Source organism: Sarcophilus harrisii, chromosome 1 (genome assembly GCF_902635505.1).
Source record: "Sarcophilus harrisii chromosome 1, mSarHar1.11, whole genome shotgun sequence".
NCBI classification, from domain to species: domain Eukaryota; kingdom Metazoa; phylum Chordata; class Mammalia; order Dasyuromorphia; family Dasyuridae; genus Sarcophilus; species Sarcophilus harrisii.
This window is the reverse complement of record NC_045426.1, coordinates 81,229,174-81,245,846: the sequence shown is the minus strand read 5'-3', so window position 1 is coordinate 81,245,846 and position 16,673 is coordinate 81,229,174. Positions and strand designations below refer to the sequence as shown.

The window sequence follows — 16,673 nt, the reverse complement described above, 5'->3', positions numbered from 1 at the left end:
CCCTTCTCTCCCCAGCTGGGGGTCGCAAGTGAGGCTGCTTGGGTGGGGGCAGCTGGGACCAGTGGCTGGGGAGCCGGGGCCCTGTACAGCGGGCAGTGACCCAGGCTCGATTTGGAATCGAGTGTTGGGCTCGTTCACCACCTGAGTGAACAAGCCACCACCGCCAATCCCTGTGCCTCAGTTTTCTTACCTAAAACAGGGGGAAGGGGAGATGGATTAAACAATGTTTAGGGGCCATTCCCACTCTAACTCCTGTGGACAGGGACTTGGAGATCCTCCCGGGGAAGCAGTCAGCAATCGCTCCCATCTGCCCGGGTTTTGTCCCCAGTTTGCTGCTTCCTTGAGTTGGGCCAAGGGGAGCCGAGGACCCCCTCCTGCCCAGACCTTGTCGATCCTTCATCCGACAGCTTCATGGCAAAGCCCATCTCACTTTTGCCTCTGTACCCCAAACCCCAGCACCTGGCAGGGAGAAGGTGGCAGATAAAAGCTTGGCAATGGATTAATTGAGGGGAGCCTCAGAGGGGCAGGACTGAATGACCCCACTCCCCCTGGTGCGTTTGGGGCACGATGACACTTTCTTGGATTCAGTCAGCGGTCTTTGTGTCCTGCTGAGGGCCTTCCCACTCCCATGTGATCTTCCCAGGAGATAACGGGCCCTCAGAGAGGCGCAGAGCTGGGAGAGGGGACGAGCTCACAAGGAGGCCCTCGGGAGGTCCTGGAGAAGGAGGCCGGGGTCAGCTTCAAGCGGCTGAGGGTGGTCTTTGGGGAGGAGGGTGGGATTTGTGCCCCTTGTCCCCAGAGAAGTCACAGGGAGCCAGGTTCCAACTCAATAGGAAGAAAAACGTCCTGACCATGGAACGGGCCATGGAGGGAGGAGTTCCCTGTCCCCAGAGGTGTCCAAGGGAAGGTATAAACCCCACTGGAGTGGGATGTCAAGAACTTCCTGTGCAGGTGCAGAGGGGAGCGGGTGTCCTGGGACCCGTCCGATTCTCAGGTCTGTGGCTCTGTTGGACCAACCCCTTCCCAAAGAATGATGTCTACAGAGCTACCGAGCCTCTGCCACTGAAGGCGGGCCTGGAAGGCTGCTGCTAGGACCCAGGGCGGCTCACCACCCCCCCAGGGACTGCGCGATCTTTAAAGGGCAGCGCCAGGAGTGACAGCCTGTACCATCTCCAGGGAAGAGCAGCCGCAGCCGCTGGCAGAGGCCCGGCCTTGCCTGTCGTTCGCCCGGCTTGGGGGAGACTGTGCCCCCAGGGACTCGCCGGCTCCTGCTGCCCCCGGCCACCTCCTGGGAGGGCGTGAGGTGAGACCTTCCCCTGGACCCTGGGCAGCGGGAGGCTGGGGCCATGGATGCCAGAGGAAGGGGAAAAGTAGGCTCCAGACCCAGCAGCCCAATCCCCCCCTTTTACAGATAAGGAGACTGAGGTCCAGAGAGACCTGGCGAGTTGTCTAAGATCACAAAGCTTTGTGAGTATCAGAACTGAATCCCGAACCCAGAACCCTCCCCCCAATATCACTTTCCCTTGGTCTCCCCAGTTGAAAGGAGGGCACAGACCTGGAACTTGGCTCCACCCCCTTGGTTTTCCCTCCCCTGGCCCAGTGCGACGTGGTCACAGATGCCCGGGCTGCCCCCAGCCACTGGGATCCCCAGGGCCATGGCTTAGCCCCCGGGGTCCGATGGCCAACAGGACAGAGCCCAACGAGACACTGGGGGCAGGGTTCCCCTCATCCCCCCTGGTGGGACTCATCCCAGCTGCCTTCCTGGAGGTGGTGACCCTTCTGGCCAACGGCACCGTGCTGGCCGTTGTCCTCCGCACGCCCGCCCTGAGAAAGGCCGTCTACCTTGCCCACCTCTGCCTGGTGGACCTCCTGGCAGCCGTCTCGGTGATGCCCCTGGGCTTGCTGGCGGCGCCTCCGGGGCTGGGGACGGTGTACCTGAGCCGGGGCCAGTGCAGGGCCGCCCGCTTCGTCACCGCCACCTTGGTGACGGCCTGCACCCTGACGCTGGCCGCCCTGGGCCTGGAGCGCTACCGCTATATCCTGCACCCCCTGCGGCCCCGGCCCCGGCCCCCGCCCCTCCTGGTGCTGGGGGCCGTGTGGGGGGTCTCCAGCCTCCTGGGGGGGCTCTCCCTCCTGGGCCGGCCTTCTCCAAACTGCTCCCTGGTGGCCGGTCCCCCAGGGCCCTTCCGGCCCCTCTGGGCCATCCTTGCCTTCGCGCTGCCCGCTCTGCTACTGCTCGTCTCCTACGGAAGCATCTTCCGCGTGGCACGACTGGCAGCCCTTCGCCCCCCGCCCCCCGCCCCCGGCCCGCGGCCCCGCTGCGACTCCCTGGACAGCCACCTGTCCATCCTGCCCCCCCGGCTGGCCAGCCCCCACCTGGTGGGGGGCAAGGCGGCCCTGACGCTGGCCCTGGTGGTGGGCCAGTTCCTCGGCTGCTGGCTGCCCTTCTTTGCTGCGTGTCTGCTCCCCGGGCGCTGGAGCGTCGGCGTGGAGGTGGCTCTCACCTGGCTGGCCTACTCCTCCTTCGCCGCCCACCCTTTCCTCTACGGCCTCCTGCAGCGGCCCGTGCGCGAGGAGCTGAGCCGTCTGGCCCGGGCCTGGCTCCGAGCACTCCCGGGACCCTGGCACTGCCCCCCGCGAGCTTGGCTCCCCCAAAGCTTCCTGAGGCTCCTCCGGGGAGACCCCGAGAGCCCAGCCCTGGATCCTTCTGCTGGCCAGGAAGCAAACCCAATGGCTGCAGAGGGGCCCGGCCTGGACCAGGGAGAGACCACCTGAACAAGGAGACTGAGGGGAGAAGGAGGAGGGGGAGGAAAGCCTGAGATACCGGGGAGAGGTATCTCCCCTTGGGGTGGGCTTGTGCCGTGTCCATCCCGAGCCTCTGGGCCCCCAGGACTGTCGGGGACTACAGTCCCCAGGTGGCCCTGCCCGTGGGCCTGCCTGACCCACCCCCTCTGTCCCTCGGGGGAAGCCGTGTCCCACCTGGCCAGGAGTCCTTGGGTCTCCCCCTTCTCCCTGGGCCCCTTCCCCAAGGCCTCCTAAGCTGGCAGTGGGGAGGGGGTTCTCCCCTGCCCAGACCCCCACCCACCTGCTTTCCCGATGGACCACCTCAGGGAGCTAAGGAAAGGAGTCTGGGGGAGCCTCCTCTGGGCTGCCACTGGCTTTAAGGTTCCAGCATGTTCCAGGAAGGGGTCAGCGTCCTGGCGCGGGAGCCCCAGCGGGATGACCTTGAATCCCTGGCAAGGAGAGGATCAATGCCTGGGAGAAACATAAAAGGCCAGGCCAGACCAGATGGGGCTCGGAAACCCTCCGGGGGCTGCGCCCCAGACTCGGGTGGGGGCTGCGCCCCAGACTCGGGTGGGGGCTGTGCCCCAGACTCAGAGGGGGGCCGTCTCTGTTGGAGGGGGCAGACCCAGCTGCCCCGAACCTGGCAGAAACACCGGGGACCTGTGTTCCGAAGGTGACTTCTGCTCGCCTCTCCCCTGGCCCTCTCCTCTCCCCCCCAATCAAACTGGAGACATCCGGGTCACTGAGAATATTTATTCAAAAACTGGATTGAAAAAACTGTACAGAGTCTTGGCTGCTGAGAGCGCGCCTGTCCCCCCCCATCCCCCCCAGCTGCCTGGCAGTGCCCCCCCATCCTGGCCCCACCCCCCCCGCTATGCCCCTGCCCAGCCAGCCTGTTCCAGTCGAGAGAATGTTGCTCAAGCAGCAGGAGCGGATGTGGGTGGGAAACGGGGCCTCCTTGGGACCCTCCCGCCCCTCCCAGAGGGAGGCACTGGGGGCTGCCCCTCCCCCGGGATTGCCTGTATCCCAGCCGGAGGAGCGGCCCGGGAGGGGGAGGGGCAGTGGGTGGGGGCTACAGGCGGCCGCTGCCACCTCCTCCCTCCCCCTCGGGCTTCCTAGACCTGGGTCAGCGCCCCCCCACGCGGCCTGAGGCAGACTCCGGGCGCAGGCGCCGGGGCCCTAAGATCCATGCGTACGGGACTTTGCTAGGGAGGTGTCTGCCGGGCCCGGGGTCGGGGTGAGCTGGGGCTGCGCGGAGCCGGAGTCGGGGCCGTCCCGCCCCGCGGTGCCCCCCGGCTCCGGCCCCCCCCTCCCCCCCGCTTCAGTACGGGGAGAACTTCTGCCTCTCGGACTTCTTGCTGCCATTGGCGGCCGCCATCTTGGCGGTGTAGGCCGAGAGGCCGCTGGGAGGCGGCCCGGGCGAGGACGGGGGCAGGGCCAGGAAGGGCACGGGCTTGAGGCCGATGAAGTTGGAGAGGGAGATGGCGTAGGGGGTGCCCAGCAGGCCCGGAGGGGCGGCGGGCAGGGCCGTCAGGGCCGGGGACGGGGCCAGGGGCGGGGAGAAGGGGGCGGACAGCTCCGCGGGCCCCGAGCCGGGCGTCCCTCCTGAGGTAGACTTGGCCGTCTCTAAGCTGCAGGCGGGGGCAGAGATGGATGGGGAAGGGGCGGGGGAGGGAGCAGGGCAGAGACAAAGGTCCGCGTCAGCCACAGCTTCCAGCCTGGCCCCCTCCCCCCGCCCCCCCCCGCCCCCCCAGGCCCCCCCCCCCCCACCCCGGCTCACCAGGCAGTGATGAGGTACTGGGCCAGGGCGATGGAGACCGGGGAGCCCGTGATGGTGACGTGCCGCTCCCCAGAACCCTCCGCCTGGTTCCCGATCTTGATGTGGGCCCCGGACATCTGCCGGATCTCACTGATCTTGCTGCCCTGCCGCCCGATCACGCAGCCAATCAGCTAGAGGGGATGGAGAGGCGCTCAGCCTGGGTCCCGGACCCTCCGCCTGGGCCCCGGACCCTCCGCCTGGGCCCCGGACCCTCCGCCTGGGCCCCGGACCCTCCGCCTGGGCCCCGGACCCTCCGTCTGGGCCCCGGACCCTCCGCCTGGACCCCGGGCCCTCGGCCTCGGCCCGAGGGGGAGAGCGGGCCCTCCCGCCCTAACGCGCCTCCCTGCCCCCTCCCCACGGCCCCCTGCCCACTCTGGGCTCACGTCATTGGGAACCAGGAACTCCTGGGAGCTGGTCTGGGCACTGGGATCCAGTCCTAAGGGGGGGAGAGGAGAGAGTTTTGGACCCAAAAGGACCCATCATGGCAGCAAAGTCACCTCGCCCCCTCCCTGAGCAGGACCCCGGGAATCCTGGGAACCAGGGGATGCTAGCAGCAGCCCCGCCTCTGCCGGTGGGGGAATGGAGAGCTGGGGAGCGGCGGGGGCCCTCAGCAGGGCGAGCCAGCACTCCTCCCGGGACTCAGCCTCCGGGAGCCGTGGGGCTCAGGGGAGGATGGGAGTGCCAGCTTCCCAGTCCCAGGGACCCGCTTCCTGCCGGTGGCACTGGGGACAAGGCCTCTCCCCATTTCTAGGGCAAGTTCCCTTTCGGTAAAACAGGGAGTGGTTGGGCATGGAAGCAGGTGGCCTTCCCAGCTCCGAAGCCAGAGTGACCTCCCAGAAGCCCTTGGGCCCGCCAGGGCTCCCGCACTCACCTGGCACCACGCTGGGTGAAGCAAAGGGCACGGGGTGGCCGGAGAGCTGCTGGAGCTTGCTGACCTGAGCCGGGAGGAGGAGAGGGTGGTGAGAGGGGTATTCCCTGCCCCACCCCTCAGCCTCCGGGAAGGGCGCCGAGAGCACAGGGGTAAGGGGGCCTGGCCCCACTCACCTCGGCTGGAGTCACTGTTCCATACTGGCCCTGAACAGAGAAACCCTGTGGGGGTGGGGAGGGAGGCAGTTACCATGGTAACAGCCCCCTCCTTGGCTCTCTGCCTCTCCATCTCCCTGGAGTAGTGGGGCAAGATGTCCAGGCTGCTGAGGGGATGCTTGGGGAATCCGAGTGTGTCCCCTACCCCCGCCCCACTCCTTGCACCCACAGACTTCCTCATCCCCTCTCACCCCTTCCCTCATAACCCACCGACTACTGTACCTCCTCCTCGTTACCTGATTGGCGGAGAGCAGGACGGTGCCCAGGGAGAGGCTGGGGTGGTAGGGGATGGTAGCTCCTTTGGGAGGGGACTGGAGGGGATGGGGAGGGGGGTATTTGGACAAGGTCCCCAGTGACCATAGGACCTCCCACCCATAACCCAGCTGAACCCCCACAACATGACTCCCCAATGCCTCGCAATTGCCCTGCTGCACCTAAAACCTCACTGAGCTCCCCACTAACCCCCATGCCCCGCTAATCTCCTCACGACTTATCCCACATCCCAGTGACCTGTGATTTTCTCTGACAACGCCCCCTCCCCCTGCCCATGCCCTGCCCCTCCCTTTCCCACAGACCCCGTCCCGCAGGTGTGAAGGGAGAGCAGGTGCCCAGGCCTGGGGCCTCACTGGCCCCAGACTCAGCTCACTGACTCCCTGCACTCCCACCAGCTCCCCCTTCCCGCTCTGACGCTGCCCTCTCCCAGGCCTGGGACCAACCCTGGGGGATGGGGAGACAGAGAGTGCCCCTTCAGTCTAGTACCTCTAGAATCACAGCACAGATCTGGCGGACACAGAGGATGATGGCATCTGGGACCCCAGAAACAGTGACTGCCCTCTCTGTGGAGTTGGGAAGCAGGTCTCCAGCCACCTGTACCTGAGCCCCTGTGGTCTGGGGCAGGAGAAGGAAAAGACTCATACATTTGCCAGCTGAGATAAAACTGGGGTTTCCACTGCTCCTCTACAGGGAGGGGCTCCCCTTGGGAGCCACGGGACAGAGCGAGAGACAACACGCTGGAGAGGGCCGGGAAGACCAGCTCCCCCCTGAACTTACCCCAAGAGGGCTTCCATACCTCCCGGATCTCCTTAATCTTGGTCCCGGCTTTCCCAATGAGGGAACCACACTGACTGGCCGGAATGACCAGGCGGAGGGTTACTGGGGGCTTAGAGATGCTGCCGCCGTTTGGGGGGCCTGTACACAGGTCCTGGAGAGCAGGGAGGGCAGAGGGCAGTCATCTCCCCAACAACGTACACCCCATCTCCAGGCTTCACTACACTCCCATGTTCTGTCAGCCTTTGAAAATGCAATTTTCTTCACCCAGGAAGGCTGACTATCTGATTCCTACCTTCCCCTCAACCCCCACGGTTATTATCGCCTCAGGACTAATGGACTCAGGCAGAAACATGGCTCGGCAAAGTTTGTTCCTGCTGCCTTAGGGTCTTTAGACAAAGAGCTCCCTGAAGGTAGGGGCCTGGTTCCTTTTCAGGTTGGGGGTCCTCTGAAGAGCTCTTTCTCCCTCAAGATGGGGAACCTGAAGGGGAGGGCCTTTGTCTTCCCCTTAAGCCCCTTTAGGGGAGTCATGGTCTCTGTTTCCCCAGTTTGGTGACTCGGTCCCCAGGCTAGGTTTCGTAATTCAGATATTGAATGTCCAGGGCCCGAGCCCTGGCCTAGGCGCTCACCTCATCCAGTTTGAAGGCAATCATGGACACGGCGTGGAAAACGGCCCCCGTGGAGCCGGTGATGGTGGTGATTCTCTCTGGGCAGGAGCCCTCCGAGATTGTGATCCGGGCACAGCTCTGGGGGGCGCAAGGGGGGAAGGAGGACAGGACAAGGGCAGCAAGGGCCAGAGCCCCAAGAGGGCAGGCCCAGCAGCCCAGTCTCCCCAGGAAAACTGCCTCTGCTGCCCTCTCCCCTCCCCCAGACTGGGAAAGCCCCCCTCCTCTTCAGGGGTCTCGTGTTCCACCCTGGAGAAGGACACAGCCCGGTCTGCCTGTCCTTGTCCCAGGTGCTCCCATACCCTCAGCCACGCTCACCTGCTCCCGGATTCTCTTGACTGTCTCCCCTTTCTGTGGAAGGAAGGAAAGTACAGTTCTGTGCTCTGGCAGACATGGGGGAAGGGGCACAGTCGCGGGGGACTTGAGGACAGTTGTCACTCACCTTCCCAATGATGCTGCCCACCTCCTGTAAAACAAGGAGACGAGGCTGGCTCAGAGCTCAGCCCCCCTCTCTCAGCCACCAGATCACAGAACCCCCCCCCCAGTCTGTTCTGCCGGGGTGGCTCTGGGCTGCCTGACTTCTGGGGGTGTGATGCTGGCCCTGGCCCGGCTCTCCCAGCCCCAGCTCCTACTCTTCCTGGCAGGAAGAGCCCCAGGGCAGCGACTGGGAGGTGCCAGTTCTCCCACCTTAGACAGGTGCCTGTCCTCGGGCTCCCTCTCTCTCTCCAGATCACATGAGGGTCCTCCCATCGCTGACAGACTATGATTTTGGAATCTTCCTTTGGGCCTTTTTAGCTTCTCAGCTCTCCAACATTCTCCCCAAGTACCCCTTGTCCATCTCCCCATTCCCCACACCAACCGACTCTAGGACCCCCATTCTGGCTAGCCACCCTTCATCCCCCTCCTAGAGGGCTTCCTCCAGCAGTTGCCCCCACCCTTACCCCACTTTCCAGCTCCCTTTGGAAGCCCTCTGAGGGCAGGAAGGAAGGCCTCAGTGCTTGCTGCCCCCCAGCCCTGTCTGTGGGACAGGGGAAGCCCCAGAATAAGGACGCTGCCTTGCCTTTCCGTGCATGATCATGCGCAGGGTGAGGGTGATGCTCAGCTCCGGCTCCTCCTCGAGCCCTGGGTCAGAGCCGCTCATGCTGTCCGGGGAGACCGCCACTGAGGAGGTGGCCCGACAGTGCATCCACCTGGCCCGACGGCCGCCTGCTCTGCAATGGCAGGGAGAGAGGCTCGAGCAGGGCCTTGGGTTCTGGCGCCCGCCCTAGGATAGGGCCCACCCTTGGGGCCAGGACCAGCCTGGGGAAGGGGCCCAGCCTGGGGATGGGGCCCAGCTGGGGACGGGGCCCAGAACCAGCAGGTTTTCGGCCGGTTCCCTTCTCTGAGCCTTACCTCTCTCAAAGCCTTCCCAGGGAGTTTGTGAGCATGAAATAAGAGGAGATAAAGCCGGGCTTTGTCAGCGACCCAGCACTATGTAAATGTGATTATTCCCGTTATAATTATTACACATAACAAGACTTCCCCGGTGTCAAGGCGGAGCGAAGGTAGAACTACCTCCTGGTGACACCTAATGACCAAGGCTGGAAGGGCCGTCCCCCGGAGACAGGTGCCCTAGCCTGCCCCCCAAGGATAGGACGGACCAGCGGGGGGCCGGCCACGCTAGCATAAGGAGTGACCCCGGGAGCCTCCCATCACCTCCTACCCGGGCCATGGGGCAGTCTCAGCTCGGCCTGGTGGGAGGCCCACGCTCCAGCTTCATTCTCCCACTCCCCCCCTTAGCTCCAGCCATCTGGTTTCCTCCTCATCCCTCATAGATGTCTTGCCTCCAGCGCTTTGTTGTCAGTGGTACCTGACACCCCCTTCTCACACTCCCTCGCTCTGGAATACAGCTCAAAGTCCCTTCTCTGGGGAGCCTCCACTCACCAGCCCTGGGAGCACCGCACCACTGGGTCCTCCCCAAACTGTGAACTCCTCGGCCTCCCCCTGGGCAGGGTCTGTTTTTCTAGAACCCACATTTCTGGATTTCCTGCCTAGGGCTATTTTAATTAATGCTGGTGGAGGAGAGAAACCTGTGTCCTGCCTAACTGAAACAGTATAAAGCTTTACACTGGCCAGCAGAGCCAGGCAGGCAGCGTGTGGACTTGGAGCTGGGCTGGGCTGGATTCAGCGCAAGGCCGGGTGACCCTGGGCAAGACCCACAACCTCCCCGGGGGTCCCTGCACCAAGAAGTCACAGTCCCGCTCCGTCTCTCTCCAGTCCCTGGTTTCGGGCCCTCCCCAGAAGTGTGGCCCTGGACAGCTCCATTTTCTTCCCCTGGTGGGTCAGGACCTCTGTCCCCATTGTGCCCAGTGGTGGGTCTGACATTGGCCTGTCCGAAGGCGCCCCCTGAAGGCAGGCGCCACCTGGTACCTCCTTGGAACCGGCCCTTACCACAGTGTCCACAACACAGCTCCCTGACCCTTCTTCCGCCCCCCCAGAAATGACATGCCCATTTGGGATATGAAGGTGCAGGAGGGGCAGGAGGCACCACACACATGTCAGGGGCTGTTAATGTTATTAGCAGGACCCCCTGAAGAAGGTGGAGCTGAGCATAAGGATGGGATTAAACCCCAGGACCCTGAGCCCCTCCCAGCCACCTGCCCCTCCCCTCCCAGCTCCTGGCCCCTTTCCCCCCACACCAGTTTTAATCTCAGGCCTTAATCCTGCTTGGAAATCCTTGCCCAGTTTGCATCGGCCAATCCCCCGCCCCCTGAAACAAACCAACTAGCCCACAGAGGACAGCAGCCTGGGGCCCGGGTGGGCTGGGCACAAGTGGGGGGCTCCAGTTCCCGGATGTGGTGGGGAGACCGAACCCTTTCATACATGCAGGAGATGGGGGGTTCGTGCTACCTCCACTGTGGGGTGTCTCCATTGTAGCCACAACTCAGCAGTGGGGGTGCAGGTCCCTGTGCTCACCGCTACCTTATCTAGAAGCACCTCTCTGTCCCTTCATAGGCTGTAGCCCCTGAGGGTAGCAAGCAACAGCCCACCTCTCCCCCCTCTGCAAGGGCAGAGAAACAGCACAGGGAGAGGATACCTGGGGGAGAGCCAGCTCTCGCTCCCCCAGTTCTGTCCCTTTCTGGCCTTCTCGGGACAATGTCCTCATCTATAAAATAAGAAATCCAGACTGGGGCGGGGGGGGGTTTAGGATCTTCTTCATCTCTGATCCTGAGGGTGAGACCCCTCCAGGAGGACTAGAGGTGGGGTCCCCAAAGCCTCTGTTTCCTGCAGGGTTCTTCTGAACCCAGTCAGGGACCGGCTTCCTCAGGGAGCCCACTGCTTATCAGTCATTCCAGGACTGGCTTTCTGCAGTTATTTATTGCTCTGGCCAGGTCGGGCAGAGTGACAGTGGGCGTTGGGCCCCTGCCCAGGGCCATGTGGCTGCCACGCGTCAGGACAGACTGACCTCATCCTCACCTCTGGGGGTTTGGGGGGCACAGTTCCCTTCTTACAGCTCTCCTGTCAGCAAGAGACCTCTTATCGAGCTCCCCCCCTTTACTTTTCTAGGGAATTCTCCAAATAGGCCCCCGACCCCCATGAATCCAGCTCCCAGGGTTTCATCCCAAGGCCCCAGTGTCCCCTGTTCCTATAGTCTTCTCCCACTCCCACCCCTCACCCACGCTGCCGGATGGGGCACAGGGGTGACAGCTGTGTAAGCAGCCTGACCCCCCTCTCTCCCCTCCCTTCACTTTCCTACCCCTCCCCCCTCCAGCTGTCTCCATCCTGTGACAGCTGCCCCCGTGAAGGGCTGGGGGCTTAGCTAGCCCCCTCCCCCTCAGATCAAGTGTCCACCCAAGCTTTGTTCTAGGGTAGAACAATCCAGTGGGGGTGGGGTGGGGAGGGGAGGGAAGAAGGCTCTGGGGGCCAGGGAAAGGGTGGGGTGACATGACTCTAAATTGCCCATGGAGGGATTCCCTTCCCCCCTCCCCTCCCCCCCTTCGGGCTCCAGGAGGAGGATGGAAGTGGCTGGGAGTGGGGGTGGGCTCCTGGGCTTGGCTGCAGGGCTTGGGCCCATCCCTTCACCCCCACTCCCTCCCTAGGCCCCATGGCCCTAACTCCTTTTTTGCCAGCTACACATCCCTCACCAACCCTAGGGACAGCCCGTTGGCCACCACTTTGGAGTCGGGCTGTCCTAGATTGGAGTGACTTCCCCCAGCTCTTGCTCAGCATCCCCCCCTTGGGCCGTCTCCTAGCCAGGGCCATGCTTAAGCAGGACCCTCGGTCAAGGGCCAGACTGAAGGCTGAGGTAAGAGGCCGTGCCCTCGAGCCATCTGCTAGGCACATGGAAGCCCCAGGGAACAAGGGAGAAAGCAAGTCCCTTGGATTTGGGGAGAGAGGGGAAGGGAGCAAAGGGGGGGGGGCTGATCCGTTTCAAGTCCCCTTTTGGCGCACACCCTCCTTTGCTAGTCCCTTGGATTCTTTGAAAAAATATTTTTTTGTATCTGCGTGGCTGAGACAATTCTATAAATTAGCTGTTATTAGTTATTTCTGGCCTCTCCCTCCCAAAATGCCATTTTTTTTCTCTGCAACTAAAATTTCCTGTAACCAGCCCTAGTTGCTCATCAAAAGGATAACCTTTATAAAAGACGCTTAGCGGTGGACAAGACAAAAGAACAAAGTTTCCCCTCGATATTCAGAGAGATAAATGTACAGTGCTCCCTGGACACAACCCAGGACTCATACACCATAAATCCACGACCGCTTTTACAGGAGACTGGGGCTAGAGAGAGACCTAAAATTAAGCGGGCCTGAGTTCTAATTCTGACCCCAGCTCTCACTCCCTGTGTGACCTTGGGCGAGTTGTAAGCTTGGAGGCTTGCTTGGGCAAACAAAAGTAAACACTTTGCCTCAGTTTCCTCATTAGCGAAATTGGGGGGAGGGGAGGTGTTGGATGAGGTGACCTCTACGGTCTCTTCCAGCTCCGACCTCTGGTCCCTTTATCCTGCATTCAGGTATTTTGGAGGCTGTTTGGAAGCCAAACTCCCAGAAATTAACGTTCCAGCTGAATCCCAGCGGTCAGGGCCCAGCCAGGAGACTGGATCCCGGAGGTTGGGGGAGCCAGTCAGACACCTGCCTCAGCCTCTCGGCTCTGGGGTCAGGGTCTCAGGACCGGCTCCGACGGGGAGGGATGCTGGCCCAGGGCGGAGAGGCACAGGGCACCTCGGGGATGTTTCAAGCTCTTTAGGGCATTAACCTCCCAATCCCTGGATTATTCCTTCCCGCTCCCAAGATTTGAGAGTAGACCAAAGCCTGGTCACCGACCTTCTGGGCCACTTTGTGGGTGCCTGAGTCCCAACCCCTTTTCCTAGCCATTTCCTCCCTCGGGGAGACCAAAGAGTGGGGAGCAACAACTCAACAATCCCAGGACCTGGCAGGGAGAGGCCCGCCGACCTCTTACTTTGGGAATATCCACCGAGTCACGGACAGGAGTGGGGCAGACCATGGGGAGAGGGAGAAGGAGAGGGAGAGGGAGAGGGAGAGGGAGAGGGAGAGGGAGAGGGAGAGGCAGGGGAAGGGATGAAGCAGGCGTTGGCGGGCAGGAAAGGGGCTGATCCACTGTCCAGCGCCGACCCATGGGGTGAGGCCCATCAGGCCCCCTCGGGCCTGAGCTTACAGCCCTCACAGGTGATCGGGTCCTCAGCCGCTTCCCCATTTTACAAACAAACAGACGTATGACTTGTTCAAGGTCAGGGTCAGAGCCAGAACTAGAACTCCAATCTCAGATGACCCAAGTATCTTGTACTGACCTAGAGACAGTGGGACGGAGTGGGAAGGGATCAAACGCCGGAGGAAGGGGCAGCCCCTGAGCTAGGGGGCAGAAGGGCTGGGTCTCAGCACACGCTGCCTGCCTCCATCCCTCCCTCTGCCTTGGCCTGGGCCTGGCTGGGGTGTGTGAGCTGTGGGCGTCCCCCCACCCGGCCCCCCTCTCTGAGCCACCAGAGAGAACAATTCCCTTGTGTTTGGGCCATCCAGCTCTGCATGCTGATGAAAGGGGGGATCCTGGGGGAGGGGAGCAAGGACATGGGCAGCCAGGACCCTGGAGGGGCTATCCCTTGGTGGGGGAGCCTAGGAGAAGGGATCTAGAACACTGGGCAGGATGGAAGCTGGGCCCCTCAGGGGGACATTCCTTGAGAAAAAGAGAAGTAGGCCCCTGAGTGGGGAGGGGTCTTGATGAGGGAGGGAGCTGGTGGGTACCTAGGGAAGAGGAGCTGGGGCGGCCTGACTGCGCATAAGGACAGGGTGGAGTTGCCAAGCTAGGAGGGTTAGGAATGGAGGTTACAGAGGGTCAAGGTCCCCGCATTTCTGGGTACCCAGTGTTCCCCCTTCTGAATGCTGCTGCCCTCGGGGGGATGGAGGGAAGGGACAGAGGGAGGCAGGGGCCCTGAAATGCCAAAGGTCACGAGATGGCCGTCAGGGAGCGGCAGGCAGCGGGCACCTCCCCACCCTGGCTCCGGCCAGTGGTCCTGTGGGTGCTGGGGCCCTGCGTGGCAGGGGGGCACTGAAGGCTCTGGCTCCAGGCTCGGGGAGGACAGCAGGGGAAGCTGTCCAACTGCCCAGGACTCCTGGTCTCCATCCCTATCTCAAGTTGGGAGCCAGGATCCCAGAGATTGGAGCCGCTCTGCTGTAGAAAGCGGGGGTACCTGAGCCATTCACGGCTGGAAGCTGAACAAATGGGGTCTGGGCTGGCAACGAGGCTGGGCCGGAAAAGGCTGAAGTTAGGGGGCAGGGCCCTGGATGGAAGAAGTGGGTGGTCTGGGGCTTGGGAGGGCTTGCTTAGGGTCAGGCAGCCTGAGAATGTGGGCGTGGGGGTCGGGGGCCTGGAGTGGAGGAGCTTGGCTCTAAGTATTACAGGTGTCTGGGTGTCCGACTGAGGCAAAGCTGGGGCTCGGGGAGTGGGAGGGGGAAGCTGGAGTAGAGAAAGCTGGGGGGGGGGCATTCAATGCAAGGACCCGGGGTGGGGGTTGGGTGCAAGGCCCTGGACAGCAACCAAATCAGCCCCTGGCCGGCCAGACCCACCCCTCCCTGCCCCCCAGCCCAGCCCCGCCTGCGCAAGCGTCCTTGCTTCTCCCCTGTCCCTCAGGGGCCAGCAGGGTGTGTTCCCTGCAGCCCCGGGTCCAGCACTGCGGCCTCTTCCCTCCCCGGCCCCCACCCCAGAAATCTGAGCCCCCTAGGAAAGGCCCCCACCCCCTTCCCAACTTTCCCCAGGGCCCGGCTTGGGTCTGTGGTTGACGCCCCTGCCTGCTGGGGCCCTGGAGTCACCTGCTGGGAGGAGGGTCCCTCCCGGTTCCCGGCAGGGCCGGGCGCCTGCTGTGCCCCCTGCCCGCCTCTCCGGCCCAGGGTGCAGTCCCTCTCCTCCCCAGGCAGGGTCCCTGCCCCTTCCCCCTCCCGGTCCGGCCCAGCCCAGCCCAGCCCAGCTCAGCCCAGCCCAGTCCAGCCTGCCGGTACCTCTGGGGTCTGTCCTGCAGCGCTGGGGGGGTGGCTGGGCCGCTCAGTGCCACATTGTCCCCGGGAGAGGCGGCCGCTCACAACTGCTAGTGACATCAGCTGCGAACAATGAAGTGTTTGACAGGCGAGCCCGAGCCGGGCCAGGAGCACGGGAATATGTGTGCCCCCCCCCCCTCGCCCAGCCTCCCTCCCTTCCCTCCCTCCCCTCGGCCTGCCCGCCCGCCGCCAGCCCCTCCCCTCCCCCAACCCCCTCCCCTCCCTCTGGGATCCGATTACAGCAGATAAAGGCGCCAGGGCCCCAACAATGCCGCAGCCCCGAGCTCCAGCCCAGCCCAGATGCCAGGGAAGCCAGGGCTGCCCCCTCCCCGGGGATGCACCGCCCGGGCTGGCATGGGATGCTCAGCGCCCCCCCCCCCCTCGCACCCACCTGCTTCCCTCCGGGCCCGCTCCCTGCCCTTGCGGGCTCCCATCCTCCTCCGGCCTCCCTCTGCCCCGCTCCCAGCCTCTGCCTCCCGGGGGTCGCTGCTTCCCTTTCCCATCTCTCCTCTCCCGCAGCCCCCTCAGCCTTTGAAGGAAGGACGTGGACTAGAGGATTTCTAAGGAATCTCTCTGGTCTCCGTGTCTGGGTGTGGGGGTGTGAGGGGGGAGGGACCCCCCCCCCCAAGAACTGCCTCAGGCCCAGGCCAGGCCGTTTTCTGTGCTCTAAATCCCAGTGACCCAAAGTCCCTCAGGAGTCTGCTGGAGCACCTAGTTGGGGGGGGAAGAAGGGAGGGGAGGACAAAAGGGAGAAGGGGCTGTTTCCCTTACCCCCCTGGGGACTAATTGGGAGAAGACTCTTTGGGCCTCAGTTTCTCCGGGCCTTGCTCACTATCAATATTAATATTTAAAGAGCCAACTTGGTCCTGGGAATGGCCTCCGAGTCAGGAAGGCCTTGGGTCCAAACCCTGGTCCAGAGACTGCCGGGGAAATGACTTAATTTTAAGGCCTCCCCCCCTCCCCCCAGACAATTCTAAGAATCAGACTTAGGGAGTGAGGTATGTTGTTACCTGCTGTTGGAAGGGAAGGGGAGAAAGGAACCATCATTCCTACAGGACCGACACATACTGGGCTAAGCACTTTTTACAAATATTATTTCATTTGATGCCGATAATAATCCTGCTCCCCCTTTGGTAGAGGTCTCTCTACCAAATACATGCTCACTGGGAGTTTCCCAGATCCCACTTTCTTAAACTATGATTCATGACCCCAAGTCCCATGACTGAACAAGGGAATCACCAAATTAAGATTTATTATCAATAAATATCTGATTTCATACCTATTATATATATGGAGTCATGTAAAAAATTCATAGCCAAAAAGGGTGGAGCATGGAAAAAGTTTAAGAAGCCCTGTTCTAGATCAATAAAATCACTGGTTTGGAAAAAAAAAAAAAAAAACCTTTCAAGATTTTCAAATTATTTTCCTTAAAATATCTGCAAAATAAGTAACAAATGAATTATTATTATTTTGCAGATGATGAAATAGGATCAGCTGAAGTGACTTCAGGTCATCGATGTGGCCAGTAAGTCTGGGAGCCTGGAACCAGCTCTTCTAACACTAAATCTGGTGTCCTGTGCACTATACATTAGGACTCTGTGAATGAAGTGTGTCCCCATACAGAGTATCCCCCATAGAGACAGAGCAGGAGGTAAGGGGGCAATTAACCCTTGGGTATATAGGGCTGCCCCACCCCCCTGAAGCAAATTCCCTTCAAGGTAAGCGGATCATCCTGGGTGCTCTGAGCTCCCCGC

At 62.2% G+C, this 16,673-nt stretch overlaps 2 protein-coding genes and 1 long non-coding RNA gene across 8 annotated transcripts; 2 read left to right on the top strand and 1 right to left on the bottom strand.

The window, feature by feature from the left end:
* The first annotated feature begins 61 nt into the window (after positions 1-61).
* Positions 62-3,547, top strand: GPR62 (G protein-coupled receptor 62). Its single transcript, XM_031958396.1, has 2 exons — positions 62-1,303; positions 1,412-3,547. The coding sequence occupies exon 2, from the start codon at positions 1,678-1,680 to the stop codon at positions 2,773-2,775; it is 1,098 nt and encodes a 365-aa protein (XP_031814256.1). The 5' UTR covers positions 62-1,303; positions 1,412-1,677; the 3' UTR covers positions 2,776-3,547.
* On the bottom strand, positions 3,522-15,329 carry PCBP4 (poly(rC) binding protein 4). 6 transcript variants are annotated; one of them, XM_031958362.1, is made up of 14 exons: positions 15,311-15,329; positions 14,884-14,982; positions 8,459-8,609; positions 7,841-7,864; positions 7,717-7,749; positions 7,363-7,479; positions 6,756-6,887; positions 6,446-6,574; positions 5,923-5,997; positions 5,648-5,692; positions 5,475-5,538; positions 4,987-5,039; positions 4,565-4,734; positions 3,522-4,415 (listed from the first exon to the last, which is right to left on the bottom strand). In XM_031958362.1, exons 3-14 carry the CDS (start codon positions 8,582-8,584, stop codon positions 4,106-4,108), a joined length of 1,278 nt encoding a protein of 425 aa, XP_031814222.1. In that variant the 5' UTR covers positions 8,585-8,609; positions 14,884-14,982; positions 15,311-15,329; the 3' UTR covers positions 3,522-4,105. The 6 variants fall into 6 exon arrangements, with proteins under 6 accessions (XP_031814222.1, XP_031814225.1, XP_031814216.1 ...); XM_031958365.1 differs by lacking the exon at positions 15,311-15,329 and adding an exon at positions 8,791-8,802 and having other exon boundaries at positions 14,884-15,045; XM_031958356.1 differs by lacking the exon at positions 15,311-15,329 and having other exon boundaries at positions 14,884-15,045.
* On the top strand, positions 6,868-7,582 carry LOC116422258. The gene is made up of 2 exons (XR_004232822.1): positions 6,868-7,146; positions 7,282-7,582. It is a non-coding gene; the product is annotated as an uncharacterized LOC116422258 (long non-coding RNA).
* Positions 15,330-16,673: the final 1,344 nt, after the last annotated feature.